At 47.9% G+C, this 24,057-nt stretch overlaps 1 protein-coding gene across 2 annotated transcripts in view; it reads left to right on the top strand.

Moving 5' to 3' along the window:
* The window catches only part of SMO (smoothened, frizzled class receptor), a 35,506-nt gene extending 16,329 nt beyond the window's left edge, over positions 1 to 19,177 (top strand). Inside the window, exons 5-13 of one of the 2 annotated variants that reach the window (XR_014223669.1) lie at positions 1,878 to 2,097; positions 8,180 to 8,303; positions 8,514 to 8,606; positions 9,255 to 9,363; positions 13,487 to 13,672; positions 14,756 to 14,904; positions 16,203 to 16,337; positions 17,405 to 18,655; positions 18,690 to 19,177. Coding sequence is in view for 1 of the 2 variants with exons in the window: in XM_082238820.1 (XP_082094946.1) it covers positions 1,878 to 2,097; positions 8,180 to 8,303; positions 8,514 to 8,606; positions 9,255 to 9,363; positions 13,487 to 13,672; positions 14,756 to 14,904; positions 16,203 to 16,337; positions 17,405 to 18,051 (1,663 nt within the window). In the remaining variant the exon portion in view is untranslated. Of the gene's footprint in view, positions 1 to 1,877; positions 2,098 to 8,179; positions 8,304 to 8,513; positions 8,607 to 9,254; positions 9,364 to 13,486; positions 13,673 to 14,755; positions 14,905 to 16,202; positions 16,338 to 17,404 lie in introns of both variants that reach the window. The other variant, XM_082238820.1, reaches the window with a different exon arrangement.
* Positions 19,178 to 24,057: the final 4,880 nt, after the last annotated feature.

Genomic DNA, 24,057 nt, shown 5'->3' with positions numbered 1-24,057 from the left:
TATAATTGCCTCTGCTGATCTATTTTTTGGGGGAATCCTGCAACCTGTTTAAGTTGTTACACTGCTAATTATACATTGGAATCTACCCTGGATCAATATTGAGTAGAATTTAAATGACAGCAAGTCCCTGTTGACATTCGTTCTGGGCCAAGTTCTCCCGCCTCGTAAGGTCACCTTGCATCCCGATTCCGTCTTCTGCAACATTAACTGCTGCTCCCAGTTTGGTGTCCTCTGGTCCTGATGGGAATTGTAATCCAAAATGTCCAGGACTGATGAGAGCATCTGGGGGGGCGGCAGGTTGGCCAAAGCTGCTTGGGTGCGGCTCAGCTGTTACGGGATGGTGTGGAGGGCTTTGGAGAGGCTGGGCTACGTGCCCTTTTCCTTCTGGTGGGGGCAGCCAGCAGATTTTCCTTTCCTTTAACTTTTTTTTTGGGGGGGGGGCCTTTTAAAATGCTTTACTTATTAGCTGAAAATTGTATAACAAAGATATTTGTTAAAGACAAAATAAAGATGAGCATAAAAATAAACAATCATTATCTGAGGATCCATGTAGATCCGTGCTTTGTAACCAGGTTTTTGCGCCATTGCGGTCCCACACAACAGTGATATGATGGTGAATTTGGGATGACCCAATGCAAAAATCCCAAGGATCCGTGGGCTTTTACCTCCCCCCTCCCAGGCAGCCTCCTTTATCTCTAGCGTCCTTATCTCCCTCCTGATCGCTTACCGATCAGCTGCTTCCTTTCAACACTCCCTTCCCTTCAAGCAGTTTTTTTGCTCCTCCTTTTCTTCTAATTTCTCTCCTCATTGCTTTAGTCTTCCTGTCTCCTCTCCTTGCAAATTTGCTGTCTTTACCTCCCCCCTCCCAGGCAGCCTCCTTTATCTCTAGGGTCCCTTATCTATCTCCCCATCGGCAAACAATCAGCGGCTTTGTTTCAACACTGACTTTCCTCTTTCCAAAAAAAAAAAAAAAAAAGCATGATCTGCTTTCTCCCCCCTGGGCAATTTGACTCCAGGGACCACACATTCGCTCCATAAGACACACAGACATTTCCCCTTACTTTTTAGGAAGAAAAAAGTGCGTCTTATGGAGCAAAAAATGCAGTGGTGCCTCGCAAGACGAAATTAATCCGTTCTGCGAGTCTCTTCGTCTTGCGGTTTTTTCGTCTTGTGAAGCAAGCCCATTAGCGGCTTAGCGGCTATTAACAGATTAGAGGCTTTAAGAAAAAGGAAACAAACTCGCAAGAACTCGCAAGACGTTTCATCTTGTGAAGCAAGCCCATAGGGAAATTCGTCTTGCGAAACGACTCAAAAAACGGAAAACTCTTTCGTCATGCGTGTTTTTCGTCTTGCGAGGCATTCGTCTTGCGAGGTACCACTGTATGGTACTCCCTTAATTGAGACTTGCTTTGTATACCATTCTGTTCTCAAAATAAATCCCTTGAATACGCGCTTAACTTGTATTTTCTCCCTGTCGTTTAACTTACTTTAAATTTTCTAAAACGATCCTGTTTGCGCACAGAAGTTCAATTGAAATCTGCCAATGGGTTAATATTTTGACAATGTTCTTTTACGCAGGCTCTGTATATGTTCCACTCTCTGATCAATTTCTCACCTGTAACATCTCATAGCCTTGCTGAGAGTCTTGCCAGTTCAGCGTACTCTCTTAATTTATTTTGCCAGTCTGATTTGGGTATCCTCTTCCTTCCAAAATTTTGCAATTAAAATTCCAGCGGCACCTGCGGCATACATAAAAACTCTCCTGCACTTTTTTGGGAATTTCATTACCCATAATTCCTAGCAGGAAGGATTCAGGCTTTGCGGGGAAAGAATATTTAATCATTTTCTTAAGAAAATGCCCTTTCCTCTACCCGCAGCTCCAACGAGACCCTCTCCTGCGTGATTATCTTCGTCATCGTCTACTATTCCTTGATGTCGGGCGTAATCTGGTTTGTCATGCTCACCTATGCCTGGCACACATCCTTCAAGGCGCTGGGTACCACCTACCAGCCGCTGGTGGGGAAAACCTCCTACTTCCACCTGGTCACCTGGTCCATTCCCTTCGTCCTCACCGTTGCCATTTTGGCGGTTGCCCAGGTAAATTTGCTTTTCTTTTATTTATTTATTATTTTTGGTATCCCACCTTTTCCCCCTAACGGAGACTCAAAGTGGTTTACGTAGTAAATCTGGATTCTTTTGAAAGTCGCATGAAGTTTTGCCTTGAATGTTCAGTGCCTGACAGAACGGACCACATTATTTCACCACTTTCTGCCGTGTGCTCTTCATATTTTTAGAACAAAAACCGATGGCAGTTTGGGAAAGTCACTTTAAATCCACCAAGATCAGAGTAGTTATGCTCCAGACATTCACTGATGATTTACTGGCAATCGCTTTTTTACATTGAAGGAAGGTGAGGACAGGTGACCCCACCTAGGCCCGAAGTCACCCCCCCCAATAATCACCCCAGGCCTCAAAACTGTAAAAATCCACAGCTAAAGTTTTCCTCTGCTCTGTCACAAGATGCTGTGCAGAGGCAAAATGTTCCTTTTAAAGGCTAATGAAGAGGCTCTGTTCAAAGCAAGCCTGAGAACGGAGTCTTATCTCATTCGGTTGCAACAAATCTGAACATGCTGAACGGCTCTCACCCCCCTTTCCTGGGAAGGGCGCCAAGAGTCCAAAAGAGTTTCAAAGCCAGGAGCTTTCTGTTCATGCTCAGAGGAACTCATGGGCAGGACTCCTGGAAAAGGAGGAGAAAGGGGAGGGAACTAGAAGGGGGATACTGTATTTTTCGTCCCGTAGGATGCTCCGTCCCATAGGACGCACCTAGTTTTTTTTGGGGGGAAATAAAGGGAAAAAAATTTCCCCACGGATGTCTGCCCGGCGCGGGGGGCGCTCTGCTTCAGGGTGCCCCTCGCGCTGTGCGGCAGGCTGCTATCCGCAGCCTAGACATCCCTGCCGGACCTCCCACAGGGCTGCCTAGGCTGCGGATGTCTTCCTGAAGCCTGGAGAGCGAGAGGGGTCAGTGCGCACCGACCCCTCTCGCTCTCCAAGCTTCAGCAAAAGCCTGCATTCGCCCCATAGGACGCACCCAGATTTCCCCTTCATTTTTGGAGGGGAAAAGGTGCGTCCTATAGGGCGAAAAATACGGTATGTACTCTGTGCAAATGCCTGTGAACTCGTGCTTGTTTGGGAACTATCACACTTGCTCCTTCTACCAGTTCATGGATGGTAGAAATAAAGCTTTTTCTCCGAACTATCCCTTGAGTGTCTGTTTGACTCCCACTCCCTTTCCCGGGTGCAATACTTTTTCCCACCCGAGGGCAAAGCCTCATAAGGCTACAACATAGGAAGGGAACCATAATTTTAAGTGATAAGACATTCGGCTAGTAGAAAAAGATTGAAACAAACTTCATCTCTGTTAAAAGAGCATGCAGAGAATATAGCTCACGTTTGTTCCAATCAGGCTGCTTGGAAATTATCAAAGGTTTTTGTTTCTGGCAGTGATCTATTTGGCTTCCCCATTAAAAAGCCTGCTGATCAAAGCTCTTAGAAATGCCCCCCTCCTCCAAAATTCAAGGCATCATAGTGCACAAGGTAAGCTTTGATTTGAGATCATTGGAGTGCGCTTAGTTGCTAAATTCCATTTTTTATGGAGAATATGGCAACAAAAGCCACAGAATTCCCCCCCCCCAAAAAAAAATTGCCTTTTTGCTGGGTGGCTTGGATTTTTCCCAGGGAAAGCGTTGTCCTTCTCATCCCGGGGAAGTTATTGTGTTGGACGCAGCAGTGCTTTATAATTGTCATTGGCTGGAAACTGCAGGAGGAGAGGGAGAGATTTGGTGTTTTGCAACTTTCTGACTAGTTGCAGGGCCTTAGCCAGACCTAGCAGAGTAAGCGCAGAATCCACGGAAGCAATTGGCGACTTGGCTGCAGACAGGATAGACGATGTAGGAGCCAGGTACTTGTAGTTAGGTGTTTATTATATACAGTGGACTATTTACAGGAACAGAACACGGATCTTTTGCTAGCTCTCTCTGACACGACTCACAACTCCTACGCTGACACACAGAACTACTGAACATGAACACTGAACTAACAGTTAGTGGGCCATTAATTATCACTCCCTTGAGAGAGCTTGACCAATCAGGGAGCTGTCTCCATGCCTCTGTTATCACCAGGCAGACTTACTCCTTCAGATTGCCTTCTGGCTGTCTGCCAAACCTTCATTGACTCTGTGTGAGTAGCTGCAAATACACAGTTTCCCAACAGTATGGACCCTTGGCCTCATCTAACAGGTGTTTCTTAAGCTCCTACGTTGTTGTCAAATGAGCCTTGACAGCTTGGAGAATGTTCCAGCGACACTCCTGCAAATTATCTTGGCAACTGAGCTGGGATATGGTGGTTCAGGCGACCCCAGAACTCCCTAAGTTGTTCATGTGGGAATGTTCAGGGAGGCAGGAGAGGATATATTGTTTATTAATATCCTTAATATAACTTAGCAGAGTTTTAACATTCCCCTTTTAAAAGCACAGCACTTAGCTTGTTGCAAGCTTGTTTAAGCTTCTCAATATTTAATTCTTGGTGATTTCCCTTATATCCCTCTTAAAAAGAATAGACACGACACAATCTTGTGTACAGTATATACAGTGGTGCCCCGCAAGACGAATGCCTCGCAAGACGGAAAACTCGCTAGACGAAAGGTTTTTTCGTTTTCGAGTTGCTTCGCAAGACAAATTTCCCTATGGGCTTGCTTCGCAAAACGAAGCTTGCCCCCACACCCCGGATCTCTTTTGAAGCAAGGGGCGGCGGGGGGTAAGATCGCTTCTCCCCGTTGCCAGCCCTGCAATCTCCGGGGACAGAGGAGAAGGCGTGCGCGCGCCTTCCCCTCTGTCCCCGGACCCCTTTTGAACCAAGGGGCGGCAACGGGGAGAAGCGATTCTCCCCGCTGCCCCTTCCCTTGCTTTAAAACAGGTCCCCTCTGTCCCCGGACGGTCTCCATAGGAACACATTGATTGATTTTCAATGCATTCCTATGGGAAACCGTGCTTCGCAAGACGAAAAACTCGCAAGAAGAAGAAACTTGCGGAACGAATTAATTTCGTGTTGCGAGGCACCACTGTATAAAAGAGGTTTACTCACACATTCATGAATTGACTTCCCCCTCACACCTGCACAATGCTTTTGTTCAAACCCTTTCCTCCTGTGTAGAAACGCTTTATCTATTACAGAAACCCCTCTAATATAATTACTTTATCATTTTTCTGCTGCTGCTGCTCCTATCTCAAATCCTGCCTGTGCTTGACTATAATACTTTGTTTCCTTTTTATCATAACTTTTTTGGTTTTTACACGTATTTTTAAACGTAACATCCGACATATATATATATATATATATATATGCAGGTTTTGGTGTCTTCGGGTGTCTTCCCGTGTAAGAGTCGGGGTGTCTGTGCGACGTTTCGACGAGGTCTCACTCGTCATCTTCAGGCTGGTGCTTTCGGCTTCTTGTTACTGGAACAGAGCAGAGTCTGGTGTTTGAGTTCCTATAAATACTGTTGAGGGGTGTGGTGTATAGCCTCCAACGTTCTGGGCAAAGAGGAAGTTCCTAGATTAGTGTGCCTTTTCTTCTTTTGTTCCTTAATTACTTGAGGGATATCTTGGGTGATTTCATGAGTGGTATTCAGAATATCCCTGGGTGGGTCATTAAGTGTAGATTAGTTGCTAAAGCTTTCGTGTCTTGACCTCTTGAGCTTGTGAAGAGTTTTTCTGAGAAGATGGCTGTGCTGCATTTAGTTGTGCTCTGGCTTGGCTTCGTGTATAGGGGCGAGCTATGGTTTTGTGCCTTGTGCCAGCCAGATCTGTGTAGGGATTGCAGGGGGGTGCAGCATCCGGAGGTGCCACTATAGTTTGGCTACTGGATGGAGTCTGTAATATGTCTGTGGAGAGGGTCTGGGTTTGGGTCTGGTGTGGTTGATTGGTGACGGCGTTCTGTGTGCCTCCTCCATAAACACAATATCAAAACAGCCTTCTGCACCAACCAAAAAATAGCCAATATCCTCAGAAACCCAAAAGACAAAATCCAGCTGGAAAACCAAGGGGTCTATGAAATACCCTGCAAAGTCTGCCCAGCCACGTACATTGGACAAACAAACAGACGAATAAATGCACGTATCGCAGAACACAAGAATGCCGTCAAAAAAGAAGAAAAAACTTCCTCTCTTTTCCAACACATGAAAGAAACAGGACATGAAATTAATTTTGCAGATTCCAAATTGCTCTTTAACATGGAACATCACCACAAGAGAATAATCATGGAAGCCATCGAGATAGAGAAACACCCTCACAACATGAACAAGCGTGACGACACGTCCCGCCTGCCAGACATCTGGAAATTAGCCCTCCCCACAAAAACCGACACCAGAACCAGAGGCACACAGAACGCCGTCACCAATCAACCACACCAGACCCAAACCCAGACCCTCTCCACAGACATATTACAGACTCCATCCAGTAGCCAAACTATAGTGGCACCTCCGGATGTGGTTTTGTGCCTTGTGCCAGCCAGATCTGTGTAGGGATTGCAGGGGGGTGCAGCATCATATATATATAGAGAGAGAGAGCATAGCAAACATTTGGCCATAAGAGCCTAAGCCTTCCAACCTCCTGGACTGATGGTTTTCCAACTTACTCTCTGATATTGCATTTTGTTATTGTAATTACTACTATTAAATCCTTTTCATAAATAAACAAATTATAAATCATACTTAGCAATAAATAATGAAGTTACTTTATTATTTTATAATTTTTATTATGACTATACTTCCCCCCCACAATATTCTTTGTTGATTTTCATTTACATACTCCACATAGACATACTGTATTACATTTTACATTTTTATTTGCTCCCCAGAGCTGACTTCCTTCCTTCCTTCTTCTGGCTTTTTATATCACATCTAATTTTTTTGCATTGTCTTCATCCGTTTTGTATATTATTGTTCTTCTTTTGTATTTCTCCATAGAGTGTCTATAGTCAAGTAAATCCTCCTGTATATACAATTCTTGTTGGCTGTCTGTATTCATTTACAACTACCACTGGTTAGATTAATCACATTATACATTTTACTTTTTATAATTTTCTTTATCCAGAAATTTTCTTTGTATTTCACATTATGAGGTTTATTTCAATTCTACTGGTTTCACTATTTCACCTTATCCTTCCTATGTATGACATAAATTTTCCCCATTCTTTTCGAAATGTTTCATCGCCCTGTTGTCTAATTTTCCCTGTTAATTTAGCTATTTCTGCACATTCCATTACCTTCTGTCGCCATTCTTCTATTGTTGGTAATTGCTGTTGTTTCCAATCCTGGGCTAACAATAACCTCGCCCCTGTTGTTGCATATAAGAACAATTTCTGGTCATTCTTGATATTTTTTCAAATAGTTCTTTGTGTCCTGAATCTGACCAGTCATCTTCATTTAATGGCCACGAGTTCCGGTGTCACAGGAGAGAGGAAAACACTTAATACTTTGTAGGGAGGAGGGGACAGAAAGCTGTTTCGGAGATGCTGTTGTGTTTTAGGTACAGTGGACACTCAGGTTGTGAACGTGATCTGTCCGGGATGCACGTTCGCAACCTGCAGTATTCACAACCCGCAGTGGCCTGTCTGCCCACGTGCGGATTGCGATTCAGCGCTTCTGCGCATGTGCAAAGCGCAATTTAGCACTTCTGCTCATGCACAACTGCCGAAACCCGCCAGTAACCCGTTCTGGTACTTCTGGGTTTCGGCGGTCTGTAAACCCGAGAAAACGCAACCTGAAGCATCTAACCTGAGGTATGACTGTACAGTGGTACCTCGCAAGACGAATGCCTCGCAAGACGAAAAAGTTTTCCGTTTTTTGAGTCGTTCTGCAAGACGAATTTCCCTATGGGCTTGACGAATTTCCCTATGGGCTTGCAAGTTCTTGCGAGTTTGTTTCCTTTTTCTTAAAGCCGCTAAGCCGTTAATAGCCGCTAAGCCGCTAATAGCCGTGCTTCGCAAGACGAAAAAACCGCAAGACGAAGAGACTCGCGGAACAGATTCATTTTGTCTTGCGAGGCACCACTGTACTTGTTTCCAGTTTTTTTAAAGCTTCCTGGCTTCTCTACCTGTCTTTCCTCCCTCCCTCTTGCTTTCCCAGGTTGACGGGGACTCTGTGAGCGGCATTTGCTTTGTGGGCTACAAGAACTACCGCTACCGAGCTGGTTTTGTCCTGGCCCCCATTGGCCTAGTGCTGATCATCGGTGGCTATTTCCTGATCAGAGGTGGGGCTCCTCTCAATTTGTTCTCTCTGGCGCTTTTTAATACTTAATGCTGTACCGTTTTTAACACTTGATTGGGAGCCGCCCAGAGTGGCTGGGGAAACTCAGCCAGATGGCCGGGGTATAAATAATTAATAATAATAATAATAATAATAATAATAATAATAATAATAATAATAATAATTATTATTAATTCTGCCGCTTCCCTCCTAGGTGTGATGACCTTGTTCTCCATCAAAAGCAACCACCCAGGTCTCCTGAGCGAAAAAGCCGCGAGTAAGATCAATGAGACGATGTTGCGCCTTGGTGAGTAAGCCGGACTTGCGTGGCAAGATCTGTAGGTTGCGGGGAGATTTTGGGAGTTCCTGCAGAGAAAAAGGAAGTTGAGACAACATTAATTGATTGTGATTTTATGTAAACTGTGTTATTTTTACTGTTGTTAGCCGCTCCGCGCCCAGCTTCGGCTGGGGAGGGTGGATATAAATAAAATTTTATTATTTATTACTCCTGAAGGACCAGCTGCCCTGGACACAGAATTGACCTGCGAAGTCTCCATGGACAGCTGTGAGTCCAGAATGACTCCCAGGCTGCGCACCTGGTCCTTCAGGGGTACAGTTACCCCACTGAGGACAAGGGAGTCCCCCACACCAGCCTGCCTCCTGTCCCCCCAAAAAGAGTACTCCTGTCTTGTCAGGATTCAACCTCAATCTTTTAGCCGCCAATCTGTTAGAAAGCAAATGGCAGAGGTGCAGAGGCCTGTGGGAAGAAACTATTGTCAATGAATCAAACCCAGTCAACGCAGTGCTTTCATAGCGGACACAGTGGCTTGCTCCATATTTCATAATTCCTCATAGCAATCCCACCTGACCCCCACGCTCTGGATATCTGCACCCCTCCATGCCCTGAAGTAGCTGGACGTGTGACGGGCTCAATTTCTTTCTCCCTCCATGGCAGGGATCTTTGGCTTCCTGGCGTTCGGCTTCGTGTTCATCACCTTCGGGTGCCACTTCTACGATTTCTTCAACCAGGCGGAGTGGGAGAGGAGCTTCCGGGAGTATGTCTTGTGAGTAGCGGGTGCCCACTGTTGTAAACAAAAAATTGCCCTTATTCCCATATGGGGTATCCAAGAGCCCATATAGAGTCCTTACGTGGGTTCCCTATTGGTAGGAGAGAATAACAGAGGCCAACCAGAGAATATTGAGAAGCAAAGCAGCTAGTAAGCCTGATCTTTATTGATCTGTTGCAACAGGGTCCTCACTCACCACACGCAGGAGAGAGGAGGAACCCAGAAAAACCTTATAAAACTTTTGAAATTGCCACCCTGTAGATCAAGACCACCCCCAGAAACATCATACATACATCACAAAAGGGGTGTAACCTAAGACCACCCCCCAGATACATTGTACGTACATCACAGAAAAGGCGGTCTACAGCAGAAATTTGAATGTTGTTTTTCTCCTGTCCTTGTTTATCTCCTGTCTGGCAGGTTACTTGATTGGATTGCCTGGGGAGCCTGGCCATTAGTTTGTAGTGATAAATACTTAGTTCCTGGGCCAGGTCACAGGCTCACACCCTATTCAAACACAGACATACCCTTAAGACAGGATTCGTGAAGGGAAAGACAATGGGGAGTTTTTTCCACTTTGACCTTGCAGAGAAAACATTTGCTCAGTTTAGGAATCAAAATGGCTTCAGGTCGGTCTTCTTGTGCTGGTCTATGTACATGCGGTTATGAACATTACCATATATCTAAGACCTCAAAATTCCTATCACAATATCCACGTTCCCCTCTTGATCTAGGCGGGGGGCCACTGGCTGCCTTTGTGGGTGGCTTTTTTTGTGGGTGGTCTCTTAGAGCAGTGTTTCCCAAACTTTTTTGGGCAACGGCACACCTGTTTACTGAAAAAAATCTCGCGGCACACCACCATTACAGCCCTGTGACGTCAGCGCGCAGCGTCACGCCGGGAGGGATGCACGAAAGTGAAAGTTTTTTCCCTCCCCCTTGCCGGGGAACCTCCAAGCTTTGGGGGTGGGAGGAGGCAGCAGAGCGAGGGACTGAGGGACGGCGGCAACTGAGGCGGCGGCGGCTGTTGTGGTGGTGGCGGCGATAACGGGCGGAGGAGGGGGCGGCGGCGGGGCTTGAGGAGCCGTCGCCGGGAGTTGCTGCTGCTGCTGTTGTTGCTGCTGCTGCCCGGACATGCCGGCCTCCTCCTCCTCCGCTGTCTCGCGCTCCTCCCTTTTGCACGCGCTGCCCCGCCGCTCGGCACCACCACCGCGGAGCCGCCCCCGGCTCGACGCGGATCCTCGCTGCCGCTGCCTCTCACCGCCCGACTCGCCCGCCTCCCTCCCATGGCACACCAGCCAATGTCTCACGGCACAGTAGTGTGCCGCGGAACACCGGTTGGGAAACACTGTCTTAGAGGCCGACCTGATGCCCTTCGGGTGCCATGCTGCGTAGCTCAAGAACTGAGGCACCTGGGTGGCAAAGGCTGGGATGGAGCAACACTCCAGGGGCATTGTGGGAAATCAAGATGGCGCCTCACGCTCCCAGCCGTCAAGCACTGGGGAGTATCGGAGCGGAGGGATGTATAAGGGATTTAAGGGGGCCCTGAAGACCCCTGGCAGATGCTCACATGCTGATGCCAAGCCTGGGAAATGCTGTATCTGCAGAAGAAACCCACTTTGAATTGTACACCAGGAAATCCAGGTTCTGCGACAACGTCCAGAATCACAGTGTATTTTTTATTATTTATTAAATTCGTATACCGTTCTTCATTGAAAGATCTCAAGGTAGTTCACAGAATAAAATATAAGATAGAACACAAGGAAATGTTTAAACCAGGGGTCTGCAACCTTTAAGACAAAAAGAGCCACTTGGACCCGTTTCTGAAGGGAAAAAAAACTGGGAGCCGCAAAACCATTGCGACATTTAAAACAAATATATCTCCGGAGCCGCGATCTGACAGCGGGCGGGAAGGTGACGTCGGGACGGTGCGTGACTAACGCACGCACTGCCCCCATGCGACGTCACAGCCAGTACAGCGCCCGCCACAGTGGGGAGTGTCGGGGCGCACAATGCGCCTCATCCCCTCCCTAGTATCCACCCGGAGCCGCGGCAAAGGTGTAAAAGAGCCACATGCGGCTCCGGAGCCGCGGGTTGCAGACCCCTGGTTTAAACCAAAACAACAAAACAATAACACGCCCAATCGCCCTCCCAGTAGAGCTCAGTTTCTTACACACAAACCATTGTCTGGAAGAAAGCATCACAATTCGACAGCAGCAGGGTTTCCCTATAGGATGCTTCATTTTCAGGCTATAAGTGGTACTTTGAGTAGCGGGTTCTACTCAAATCAATAATCTTTGCAGATTTAAAGAAATCTTTGTTGAATGACCTTATGAGCTTTGGCCAATGTGTTGGTTAAAGTATGAATTAAATTTGGGGTACTCTCATATTTTTTTTATTGCAGGGATGGGGAATCTGTGCTGTTAGACTACAACTCCCATCACCCTTGACTATTGTCCGTACAGGTTGCTGGGAGTTGTAATTCCCCATCGGGGAGGGGGCGCAGGTTCCCCACCCCTGTTTAAAAGGATTCACACATAATCCCAGAATTCCAACTCCACTCGCACAGGAGAAAATGTGTCTTCTAAGGGGGGCGTTTATTAGGCGGGGTGATCTACTCAGAAGAAAGTCCTATTGAATCCAGTAGCACTTACTCCCAGGTCTGCGTGGTTAGGATTGCAACCTTAACCTTGCAGCTATAATCTCCTGATAGCTCTTCAAATTCAGATGGCTGTTTGGAGATCTGAGGTTCCTTCCCCCTGTGTACCCCGGCTTTTAACACTTGAGGTGTATGTTTGACAGCTGTGGTCTAAACCACTGAGCCTCTTGGGCTGGCCGATCAGAAGGTCAGCGGTTCGAATCCCTGCGGCGGGGTGAGCTCCCGTTGCTCGGTCCCTGCTGCTGCCAACCTAGCAGTTCGAAAGCACACCAGTGCAAGCAGATAAATAGGTACCGCTCTGGCAGGAAGGTAAACGGCGTTTCCGTGCGCTGCTCTGGTTCGCCAGAAGCGGCTTAGTCCTGCTGGCCACATGTACTCCAGCTCCCTCGGCCAGTAAAGCGAGATGAGCACCGCAACCCCAGAGTCATTTGCGACTGGACTTAACTGTCAGGGGTCCTTTACCTTTACCTTTCCTTTTTTATTGTAAGTTGTTTTATAATAATAATATTAAATTTTTATTTATACCCCATCCTTCCCAGTTCAGAAAACCAGGCTCAGGCCGACTAACAACAAATTTAAAACACTTAATTGATGCAACAAAAAACAGCATAAAATACAGTATAAAACGTGAATAACAATGAATTCAGAATTCAAAAATCAATTTAGGGGGAAAATTCATCCAATAAACGTTAGATGATCACCCAATAAACGTTATATGATAACTTAGCTAGCTGGCTAAGTTAGTCCTACTTGGGCCAGCGAAGAGACCAGGGGAGAAATAGCTGTGGGATCCCAGAAGAAGAGAAGAAGAGGAGTTTGGATTTGATATCCCGCCTTTCACTCCCTTTAAGGAGTCTCAAAGCGGCTAACATTCTCCTTTTCCCTTCCTCCCCCACAACAAACACTCTGTGAGGTGAGTGGGGCTCAGAGACTTCAGAGAAGTGTGACTAGCCCAAGGTCACCCAGCAGCTGCAGGTGGAGGAGCGGGGAAGCGAACCCGGTTCCCCAGATTACGTGACTACCGCTCTTAACCACTACACCACACTGTCTCTTCATAAAAAGGCGAGGGGGAGGGAAGGAAGGGGAATAAAAGATCAGGCTAAGTTCAAATTGAAAGCCAGGCGGAATAGCTCTGTCTTACAGGCCCTGCAGAAGGAGGTTAAATCCTGCAGGGCCCTGGTCTCCTGGGACAGAGCAGTCCACCAGGTCGGAGCCATCACTGAGAAGGCCCTGACCCTGGTGGAGGATAGTCTGACTTCCTCAGGGATCTCTAAACTGTGATTATTCATGGACCTTAATGTCGATCCCATGAACTCTTTTTAATGCTGCTTTTAATTTGGTAACCCTCTCTGGGATCTTAGGGGAGAGGGCGGGCAACAAACAAATCAATGATAATCATAAGAATCTCATAATAATATTCTGCCCCCCCCCAGCAAGTTTCACCTCCGCTCTTGCCCCCTGCAGGTGTGAGGCCAACGTGACAATCGCCACGCAGACCAACAAACCCATCCCTGACTGCGAGATCAAGAACCGCCCCAGCCTCTTGGTGGAGAAGATCAATCTCTTTGCCATGTTTGGGACAGGGATTTCCATGAGCACCTGGGTGTGGACCAAAGCTACCCTCCTCATCTGGAAGCGCACCTGGGGCAGGTAAGAGCTGGGCCTAGCCAGCCTTGGAAGAAGCCGGGATTTTAATTTTGAGCCCATCCTGCGGCTTCCAGGCGCTAGAACCCCAGCTGCTCTGCACGGGACTTCTGGCCAACCCGACAATCCTGACCGTTACATAATACCATTTGTAAGAACTCGATATTTTAGTGTGTCAGCAGTTAAACTTTGGAACTCCTTGCCACTTGGCATTCTTTTCGCAGCACTGTTTTCAGTATCTGCTGAAACCATTTTTGTGGTTCTCCACCTGTGGGTCCCCAGATGTCGTTGGACTACAACTCCCATCATCCCTGAGCTCTGGCCTTGCTAGCTAGGGGTGATGGGAGTTCTAGTTCAACAACATCTGGGGGCCCACAGGTTGAGAAAGGCTGGGATAGACAAAAATTACCTGCCCAGCAGTTTAGAAATTTGAGGTGCATTTCAATGTATTTTTTTAAGTCTGGTTTTTTAAATTTTAAATACTTTATTGAAAAATGAAAAGTACAAAAATACAAGTGCACAAAAACGAAGAAACAAGAAATAGTACGCATGTAGAAAATGAAACAAAAAAAAGAGACTGTGCACGTTACAAAAAAGGGGGACGACGACTTGATATTTGATTTGAACTGATTTTAGAATGTTGTATTATTTTACTGTTGTTAGCCGCTCTGAGCCCAGCTTCGGCTGGGGAGGGCGGGATATAAATAAAATTGTTGTTGTTGTTGTTGTTGTTGTTGTTGTTAACCAGGCCTTAATCTCATATGGTACAGTATCTATAAAAAAGAATTCCAAATTTTGTTCAATTTCACCATGGCAAGTCTACATTTGTACACAACTTGTTAGTGTACAGCAAATTTGCACATATTTTCAATCCAATCATTAAAGGGAGCTGCGTTATTTTTCCAGTTTTTAACTTTCGAATGTTTTATATTATCGCTGGTGCTTTTTCTTAGGGGTGATTTTATTCCTCTCTCTCTCTCTCTCTCTCTCTCTCTTTTGGTAAACTGCTTTGAGGATTTTTGGGTATGTTTCCCCCCCTGATCAAGCAGCGTTTAAATTGCATGAAATAAATAAATCCCCTCCCTGCAGGCTGACTGGCCAGAGCAGCAACGAGCCCAAGCGGCTGAAGAAGAGCAAGATGATTGCCAAGGCCTTTTCCCGGCGCAAGGAGCTTCAGCACAACCCCAACCAAGAGCTCTCCTTCAGCTTGCGGACTGTCTCGCACGAGGGGCCGGTTGGTACGTATGCCCACAGGGAAGGGGGTGGTGTGGGGCTCCACGCCGGTCCGATGGAGGGCAACCTCCCACAGCCGGGCCAGGGCCGGATTTCGGTTTGATGCGGCCCTCAGCTGCTGAAGGTAATGGGGCCCTTGATATGTCCAGCTGTCCTTTGTCAACCACAAATTGTCACGCTTTTTTTGTGTTGAATATATGCTATCCAGTGGTACCTCTGGTTGCGAACGGGACCCATTCACTTGAACATGATGTTGGTATTGCGACATCACTTGAACATGATGTTGGTATTGCGACATCACTTGAACATGATGTTGGTATTGCTTGCATTTATTTTATTTTAAATAATTTTTTATTCAATTTTACACTATACATTTGAATTCACACATTAATCATCATCAACGTTTAGGATTCCCTGAATACTTAGACTTCCCTCTACCCCTCCATGGTTTCCATTATCAAACTTTTTCTACTGCATCATATTTTTTCTCTATTTTTCTTAAGATAGTCCATTTTTACCTTAGTTTCTAAGACATTACAAGCCTAACTCAAATCCTGCCAAAAGTTTTTAGCTGTTTACAGTGTTCTCTTAAGTAAATTGTAATTTTTCCTCATTCCTTGTTAAAGTTTCTATCTTCCTGGTTTCTGATTTTCCCGGTCATTTACGCCATTTTGGTGTAGTCAATAATAATAATAATAATAATTAATAATAATTTATTTCTACCCCGCCCATCTGGCTGGGTTTCCCCAGCCACTCTGGGCAGCTTCTAACAAAAGATTAAAAATACATTAAAACATCTGTCATTAAAGACATCTTCATCAACCATTCATCTCTTTTTGGGACTTTTATCTTCTTTCCATCTCTGGGGGTATTGCATACATTTAAATCATGTCATATTTAAAGAAACCGACACTTGGTGGAATATAAATGTCTTATTTTTACATTTTGTCTTGGGGAAATTCTGCATAATTGCATACAGAATTGTTTGAGCTGGGTTACAATTCCTGACACCCCTGAATGTTCCTGACCTTCAACATGACTATTTCCTTGCTGCTTTTTTTTTAATGCCATTTCTTTTTATCATTCTCCCACAAAATTGTGCCCAGTGTGGTTCACCACAGTATGTATTAACAGTTCAAACACAGATTAGAAGAAATATCATGATGGAATGCAACCCAGTGGGCAAGCGTTGGCCAAGCTGAGATAATTCTGAGGGGATTCAGGCTTTGAAGAACTCATTCTTTGAAATATTCTCCCCTTTCCCCTTTTATTTGTATACATCGTTATAATTTTCTTTTCCCAGCTGGTTTGGTTTTCGATATCAATGAGCCGTCGGGAGACGTGTCCTCTGCCTGGGCCCAGCATGTGACCAAGATGGTCGCCAGGAGGGGAGCCATTTTGTCTCAAGATGTCTCCGTCACTCCGGTAGCGACGCCAGGTAATCCTGTTTATTTTCTTCTTTCTTTCAGTAATATTCTGTTCGGCATGTAGACAAAGCAAGGGAAGCAACGACAACATTACAAAAATAATAATAATACTGGGTGTCTGCTATCAATGGCTTCATTTCACATGGCAGTTTATGGCATTTCCCTGATGTTTCCCCTAAACTGTCATTTTTGAGTGGTTTCGCAACCAATCCGTCTTCTTCACAGGGAGCTCTGGGAATTGTAGTTCAGTGAGGGAAACTTACAACTCCCAGTGCCCTTAACCCAGCTCCCAGAATCCTTTGGGGGTGAAGCCATGACGGTTTCAAGCGGTATCCCAGCCCTCGAAATGTATGCTTTGAATGTGGCCTTCCCTTTGATTCCCAGAGTTGTTCAATAATCAATCCTTCTTCTTCTCCAGGAATTGTAGCTCCGTAAGAAGAATGGTAGGGACGCAGGTGGCGCTGTGGGTTAAACCACAGAGCCTAGGGCTTGCCGATCAGAAGGTCGGCAGTTTGAATCCCCGCGGTGGGGTGAGCTCCCGTTGCTCGGTCCCTGCTCCTGCCAACCTAGCAGTTCGAAAGCACGTCAAAGTGCAAGTAGATAAATAGGTACCACTCCAGCGGGAACGTAAACGGAGTTTCCGTGCGCTGCTCTGGTTCGCCAGAAGCGGCTTAGTCATGCTGGCCACATGACCCGGAAGCTGTACGCCGCCTCCCTCGGCCAATAAAGCGAGATGAGCGCCGCAACCCCAGAGTCGGCCACGACTGGACCTAACGGTCAGGGGTCCCTTTACCCTTTTTACCTTTAAGGAGAACGGTGGGGCGGGGAGTCTCCTCATAACTTCCAGCACCCTTAGCGAACCCCCAGCTCCCAGAATCCTTTGCAGGGGGAAGCCATGATGGTTTCATGCGCCTCCACAGCGCTTACGGCCTGGGAGTGCCGTAAAATGAATCAGCCATTTCGAAGCAAGCAGCGATTTGGGGTTTTGAGGTGTGTGCGCTGGGGTGGGGGGCTTCTGATGGAGGTCCCGTACCCCCCCTAACCATCGCCTCTGCCCTTCCTTTGCCCACCCACACAGTGCCCCCCGAGGAGCGAGCCAACTTGTGGCTGGTGGAAACCGAGCTGTCCCCCCGGCGGGAGAAGAAGCTAAGCCGCAAGAAGAAGAAGCGGCGGAAGAAGAAGGAGGTCTGCCCCATGGGGCCCGCCTACGACCTGGACCCCTTCGCCCCACAGCGCCTCAGCTCCGTCCCTCGCCTCCCCCAGCTCCCCCAGACCAAGTGCTTCGTCACCAGCGCCAGGGAGGCTCAGGCCCTCAACGACGTCCTTGCACCCAGGGCCTACCCGGCCTGGCGGCCCGCGGCCCTGCCCCAGGAGGACCCTTTTTCCAGGGGGCCGCCCCCAGAGCACCCAGCGGCCCTCGGCTGCCGGCGGAACAGCGCCGTCCTGCCTCCCGTCAGCCACCCCTTCTGCCCGGATAACGGCCCCGTGGAGGAGGCAGGACCCGGAAGCGGCGCCTGGTTCTTCCCTGGACGCCGGCAGCCTCTGCCTCGCGGCAGCTTCCCCCAGCCGCCACCCCGGAGCGTGGCCCCGGGGCCTGCCTTTCTGAGCGGCACCCCGCGCAGGGCTCCGCAGGCCCAGGGGCGGAGAGGGGAGCTGCCAGCCCCTATTCACTCCCGGACAAACCTCATGGATGCGGAATTGCTGGACCTCGATTCTGATTTCTAGGATTTTGGAAGACCCTTTCCAGAGGACTTTGGGGGGACGAGGGAGAAGAGGTTTATTTGGTTGTAGAGCAGCCATGACGGGAGAAGCGGACGTTCCCAACTTCTGCCCCCACCAGAAGCGGTCTCCTGGGTTTATGCCCCGCTAGGAAGAAGCTATATTTTCTCTGCTGAGATAACAGGCGTGAAGAGACGGTTTTCTTTGAGCTCTTGTTTCTGACTGGTGCAAAATCTTTCCTTTCTTTCCTTCCTCCCACCAGGCAAAATCTTGCACGTCCCAACGCGTCCGCCGCTGCCTCACCGTTTGCTTAGGAAAACAGCCGGATCTCCTGAGATGGAGATCGCTGAATGCTTTTTCCACAGCATGGATCTTGCGGGATATTTATCGAGGGCCAGGGAGGGTTTTTGAGCAGCGACTGACGCAGCGCCTGTCGGGCAAGATGTTAGAGAGGCTCCCCAAGTCTTCTCCCTGCGCTTCCAAACAGAATGTCTTGAGGGCTTGCCAAATGGCGCTGCCCTGAAGTAGATCCAGGGTCTCTTCCCCGTTGGCGGTGTGTGTGAACGCTCCCTCCCTCCTGTGAGCGGGCGCACTGGTTTTCGTGAGGTGGGTGCAGAGAGGGAAGGGCTTTATTGCGGGGCCAGAAGGAAGGCGGTTGGGATCCATTCTGATCTTGTAGCTGAAGAACCTTTCCCACCTCATTATTTCCCGGGGGTCCCATGGCAGTGGTGGGTGGAGCCAGTGGCAAAAATGGGCGGAGCTACAAATAGAAAATTGTACAATAGGCCGAGCACCGAGTTCAGTGACATGTTCCGGCCGCCCATAAACACGCTGGCCTTGAGGCCTGGGGACAGATCTGAGGGTCAGATGTAGAGGTCTTCAGGGCCAGATTCAGACCCCAGGCCTGAGTTCCTCCACCGTGGTGTAGGATCCATGCTTTGGAGATCCAGCTCTTGCCTTGCACATTCGACGTTTGGCAAATAGGTGTCGCAAGGGAGAAGAATATTGATTGGACAAGCACAGCTTGCTGCATGGATGGGTTTGGGTAATGCGTAAGGCAGGGCTGCAAATCTGTACCAGAGCCCTTGGATATCGGCTATTGCAGGTTGAATCCCTGGAGAGTCTCCAGTCTGGAGGTCTGGACCAACTCCAGGGCTGGGGGAAGTTGTAGCTTTCTGAAGGTTCCTGGACTCCAATTCCCATCATCCTCTGCAGCACAGGGATGATGGGAGTTGTAGTGCAGCAGTATCGGGGGGGGGCGCGGGAACAGGATCCCCAGCTCTCCTCTATAGGACCACTTTGTGCAATCCTTCCAATGGGATTCATCCTACTCTGAGAACATTCCCCATAGAAAGAATTCCCAGCTGGGAATCAGGGTTGCTTGCGAGGACTAAGAATCCCAGCATGCAGTGCGTGCCACCTCTGTATTGCCTGATGGGAGTTGTAGTCTTGATTTTTGTCATCAGAATTGAATGCCCACTTGTGTCTCGCAACAAGGATGGGGGGAAAGCAACCGTCGTATTAAGTAAACACAAACGTCCTATTGGATATGGAGAGTTTGGGGGAGCGACGCCGCTCTGGTAACACATTGAAATTTTTCTGTTGCTCTTTTTTTAATTTCATGCCGTTCGTTAACATATCGACGTATAAAGCGCAGAGGTGAGTTTTTGTTTTAATAGTGTCAGAGCTTAGACTTCGTAGCCTTTTCATAGGAAATGAATTTTAAAAGAGAAAAATGCTACCCAGCAGTCCCTAGTTGGAGAAATAATGCCTTCTGTCTCGTAGTCCCAGGGTGGATGGCCTGAGGCTGCCTCCCCCCATGCTGAAGCTAAGCAGGTGTGGGGCTGGTCAGTGTCTGGATGGGAGACTGCCTGGGAATCACCCGTGGGGGAAGAAAAGGTTGACTAGGTGGGAATACAGATTTAAGAAATAAATAGTAATTGGAACAGTCCCCAAAGGACTGCCTCCTAAGGTTTTTTTTTGGGGGGGGGGAAGGTTGAGCTACAAGGGGGGAAATTACCTCTGTTGAAGGCCACAGTCCTTTCTGTATATATCTGGAAGTACAGTCATACCTCCGATTACAGACGCTTCAGATTGCTTTTTTTTGGGTAATGGACACCGCGAAACCAGGAAGTACTGGAACGGGTTACGGTACTTCCGGGTTTCGGCGGTTGCACATGTGCAGAAGCGCTAAATCATGCTTTGCGCATGCGCAGAAGCGCCGAATCGCAACCCGCGCATGCACACGCGCGGCGCTGCGGGTTGCGAATGTGCTTCCCGCACAGATCACGTTCGCAACCCGAGAGTCCGCTGTGATCCCCATTGATCTGAGAGAGGGACTCGGTACGCAACCAAGCCCTAGATCCTGTTAAAAAGAACAACCAGTGCAATCTTTGGCATGGTTACTCAGAAGTAAGCCCCATGGAGTTGAATGGGATTTATTCCCAGGAAAATGTGTATAGAATTCACAGCCTCGGTATCCTTATAGAATCAAAGAATTGTAGCGTTGGCAGGGGCCATCTAGTCCAACCCCCCGGCAGTGCAGGATCCTAACCGAATGCATTTTAATTCAGTGATCTAATTCACTGGCATTGGCTCGCTCTCTTCATCCTGCCCCCTCCCTTCCCCAGTTTCCTTGAAATGCAGGAAAAACTGATTTGTGCAAACCATAGTTCTGAAAGCAAGGATTGAAATACGATTTCAGATCCCGGTTGGAGAAGAAACAATGGCTTGACCAAGCCACATTTGGTCACTGTTGGTAAGCTGGTTAGCTGCAAACTAGAGGTACAGGTTTTCCACACCTGCCTCTAAGGTGGAGTGGGGAAGAAGAGAATCAGTGAATTATGGTCACTGCGGCTTATTCTTATCCCTATGAGCCTTGATTTCTTGGAACGTCTTAACCGGGGTCACCTTTATTCTAGTTTCACTTAGTGATCTAAATCAGGGGTCAGCAAATTTTTCAGCAGGGGGCTGGTCTACTGTCACTCAGACCTTGTGGGGGGCTGGACTATATTTTTGAAAAAAAATATGAATGAATTCCTGTGCCCCACAAATAACCCAGAGATGCATTTTAAATAAAATAAAAGGACACATTCTGCTCATGTAAAAACATGCTGATTCCTGGACTGCCCGCGGGCCGGATTTAGAAGGCGATTGGGCCGGATCCAGCCCCCGGGCCTTAGTTTGCCTACCCATGATCTAAATTAAGGGTACCTATGCTTAACACGCTGATCAGAATGTGGGAGAAAAATAATTGTGCTTTGGCGATTCAGCTGCGGTTGTTGCATTGCAAGCAGTTTGACTAGCTCTACGGTTCTGTGGCGCCCTTCCTAAGAAAACCAGGCCGTTTGTTAAACGGTGTAAAGCTGCCAGCTCTTCAAATAAAGAAATTTAAAAGTTCTGGGGTATTTCAAGTGGGTGGGATTTGAACCAGCACAAAAAGAGTTTTGTTCATCTGAGATGCACAACTAAAAATAAGAGGAGTGTATTTCATCTTGCTTTTGTGGCAGTTGACGGACAGAGGGGGAGGACCAAATGGTATTGATTGTGACGCGTACGGCAAAGAATGGAGAAGAAAACTGGTCTCTGCCCCCAAAGACCTTACAGTCAAGAACAAACTGCTGTTGGGGCATCACAGCTTGCTTTATAAATGTCATTCCCACCAATATAGCTGACGTTTTGATGGGGTGGTGTTTGTAACCCCCAGGCCAGAAGGCTGATCTGTGCTGTATTTTTTTAAGTCCTAGTCTAGGCTACTGAACTTGGGTAGGGTTAAGACAAGACCCGTACATTGTAAGCAACCAAGCATCTGGCGGAGAAAAGGAAGAAATCGTATATTTTCAATACGCAGCTGTCAAATAAATATTTACTGTTTTATATTCCAGTTGATTTCTATATGCTTGCACGAAAGTGGGAATGGGGTTGGGGCAGCTCCGATGGGAAGGGAGGCATTGCGCTGCCCAAGTCTCGCTGCCGCCGCTCTTGGCCCCCCTTCTCCGCCTTCCATGCCTGACCCACTGTGCACCGTTTCCCCACCACCACCACCGAAGAACCCACAACTCAGGGGCTGCCCAGGCTCACGGAGAAGGGAGATAGAAGCCTCGGAGGAAGGGGGAATGTGGCGGTTGAGATCAAGGCAGCAAATCGCCATCGCTGCAGCATCAACGTCCCGAACGTGTAGTATTTATTTATTTGAAGTGTCCCCGGATTCATTGGAAAAAATCGGGTAGCCTTACGATCTCAAGAGCTTTTCTTTCCACGATGATGAATTCTAGAAAGGGACATAGCTCAGTATTAGAGGTCCCAGGTTCGGTCCCCAGTGTAGACATCACTGGGCAGGATGGAGCGATGGTCTAGATTCCTAGACTTGTAAGGCTGGGAAGAGAGAGAAAAGGGGAGGTCTTCCTCGTGAGGTTTCTTCCGGCAGGTGGCACTGCGGAGCTGGATTTAGCTGCCCTGCTCCTTCCAGAGCAAGGAACTGGATGTGTCTTCAAAGCAGTTCCACCGTCTTAAAAGGGGGCAATTAGTTGCCTTCAGACTACATGGACCGTTCGTGAGCTGCATTCATGACCACTGTGCAGATCCGGCAATTATCGGCGCAGAAATCTGAGGCAGAAGGTGACAGGCGCTTAAGACAGGGGACTTGTGGGGTCGCCAACATGCTGCGGTCCACAGATGTTGCTGGCCTGCAGCTCCAATCAGCCGCAGCCAATGTGACCGATGGCAATAACAACAACAACAACAACAATTTATTATTTATACCCCACCCATCTGGCTGGGTTTCCCCAGCCACTCTGAGCGGCTCCCAACAGAATTTGTTGTTGTTGTTTAGTCGTGTCCGCCTCTTCGTGACCCCCTGGACCAGAGCATGCCAGGCACTCCTGTCTTCCACTACCTCCCGCAGTTGGGTCAAACTCATGCTGGTAGCTTCGAGAACACTGTCCAACCATCTCGTCCTCTGTCGTCCCCTTCTCCTTCTTTCCCAACATCAGGGTCTTTTCCAGGGAATCTTCTCTTCTCAGGAGGTGGCCAAAGTATTGGAGCCTCAGCTTCACAATCTGTCCTTCCAGTGAGCACTCAGGGCTGATTTCCTTCAGAATGGATAGGTTGGGTCTTCTTGCAGTCCATGGGACTCAAGAGTCTCCTCTGGCACCAGAATTCAAAAGCATCAATTCTTCGGCAATCAGCCTTATTTATGGTCCAGCTCTCACTTCCATACATCACTACTGGGAAAACCATAGCTTTAACTATACAGTCTATTAAACATTAAAAACTTCCCTAAACAGGGCTGCCTTCCGATGTCTTCTAGAAGTCTAGTAATTGTTTTTCTCTTTGACATCTGGTGGGAGGGCATTCCATAGGGCGGGCGCCACCACCGAGGAGGCCCTCTGCCTGGATCCCTGTAACCTCAATTCTCGCAGGGAGGGAACTGCCAGAAGGCCCTCGGAGCTGGACCTCAGTGTCCAGGTAGAACGATGGGGGTGGAGACGCTCCTTCAGGTATACTGGACTGAGGCCATTTAGGGCTTTAAAGATCAGAACCAACACACTGAATGGATGATGTTAGCAGCCTGGATAGCTCGGCTGGTTCGTGCGTGGTGCTGATGAACGCCAAGGTTGCAGTTGTGTTATAAGTAAAGAGTGCTCCTTTTTCCTTATGGGGTACCCAAGAACCCTTACAGAGTCCTTATGTAGGTTCTCTATCGGTAGGAGAAAATAACAGAGGCCTACCAGAGAATATTCAGAAGCAAAGCAGCTAGTAAGCCTGATCTTTATCAAACTGTTGCAACAGGGTCCCCACTCACCCCACGCAGGAGGGAGGAGGAACCCAGAACAATGGTGCACAAGCCCTTACATAGACTTTTGAAATTGCCCACCCTGTAGCCCAAGACCACCCCACAAAACATCATACATACTTCACAGAAGGGGCGGTCTACAGCAGAATCCTGTCTGCCAGGGTACCTGATAATGGTCACTGATTGGTTTTACCCAGGCATTCTGGCAATCCTTTTGT

The sequence above is a fragment of the Podarcis vaucheri genome (genome assembly GCF_965113315.1).
Source record: "Podarcis vaucheri genome assembly, chromosome: 10".
NCBI lineage: Eukaryota > Metazoa > Chordata > Lepidosauria > Squamata > Lacertidae > Podarcis > Podarcis vaucheri.
This window is presented reverse-complemented; position numbering and strand designations above follow the sequence as displayed.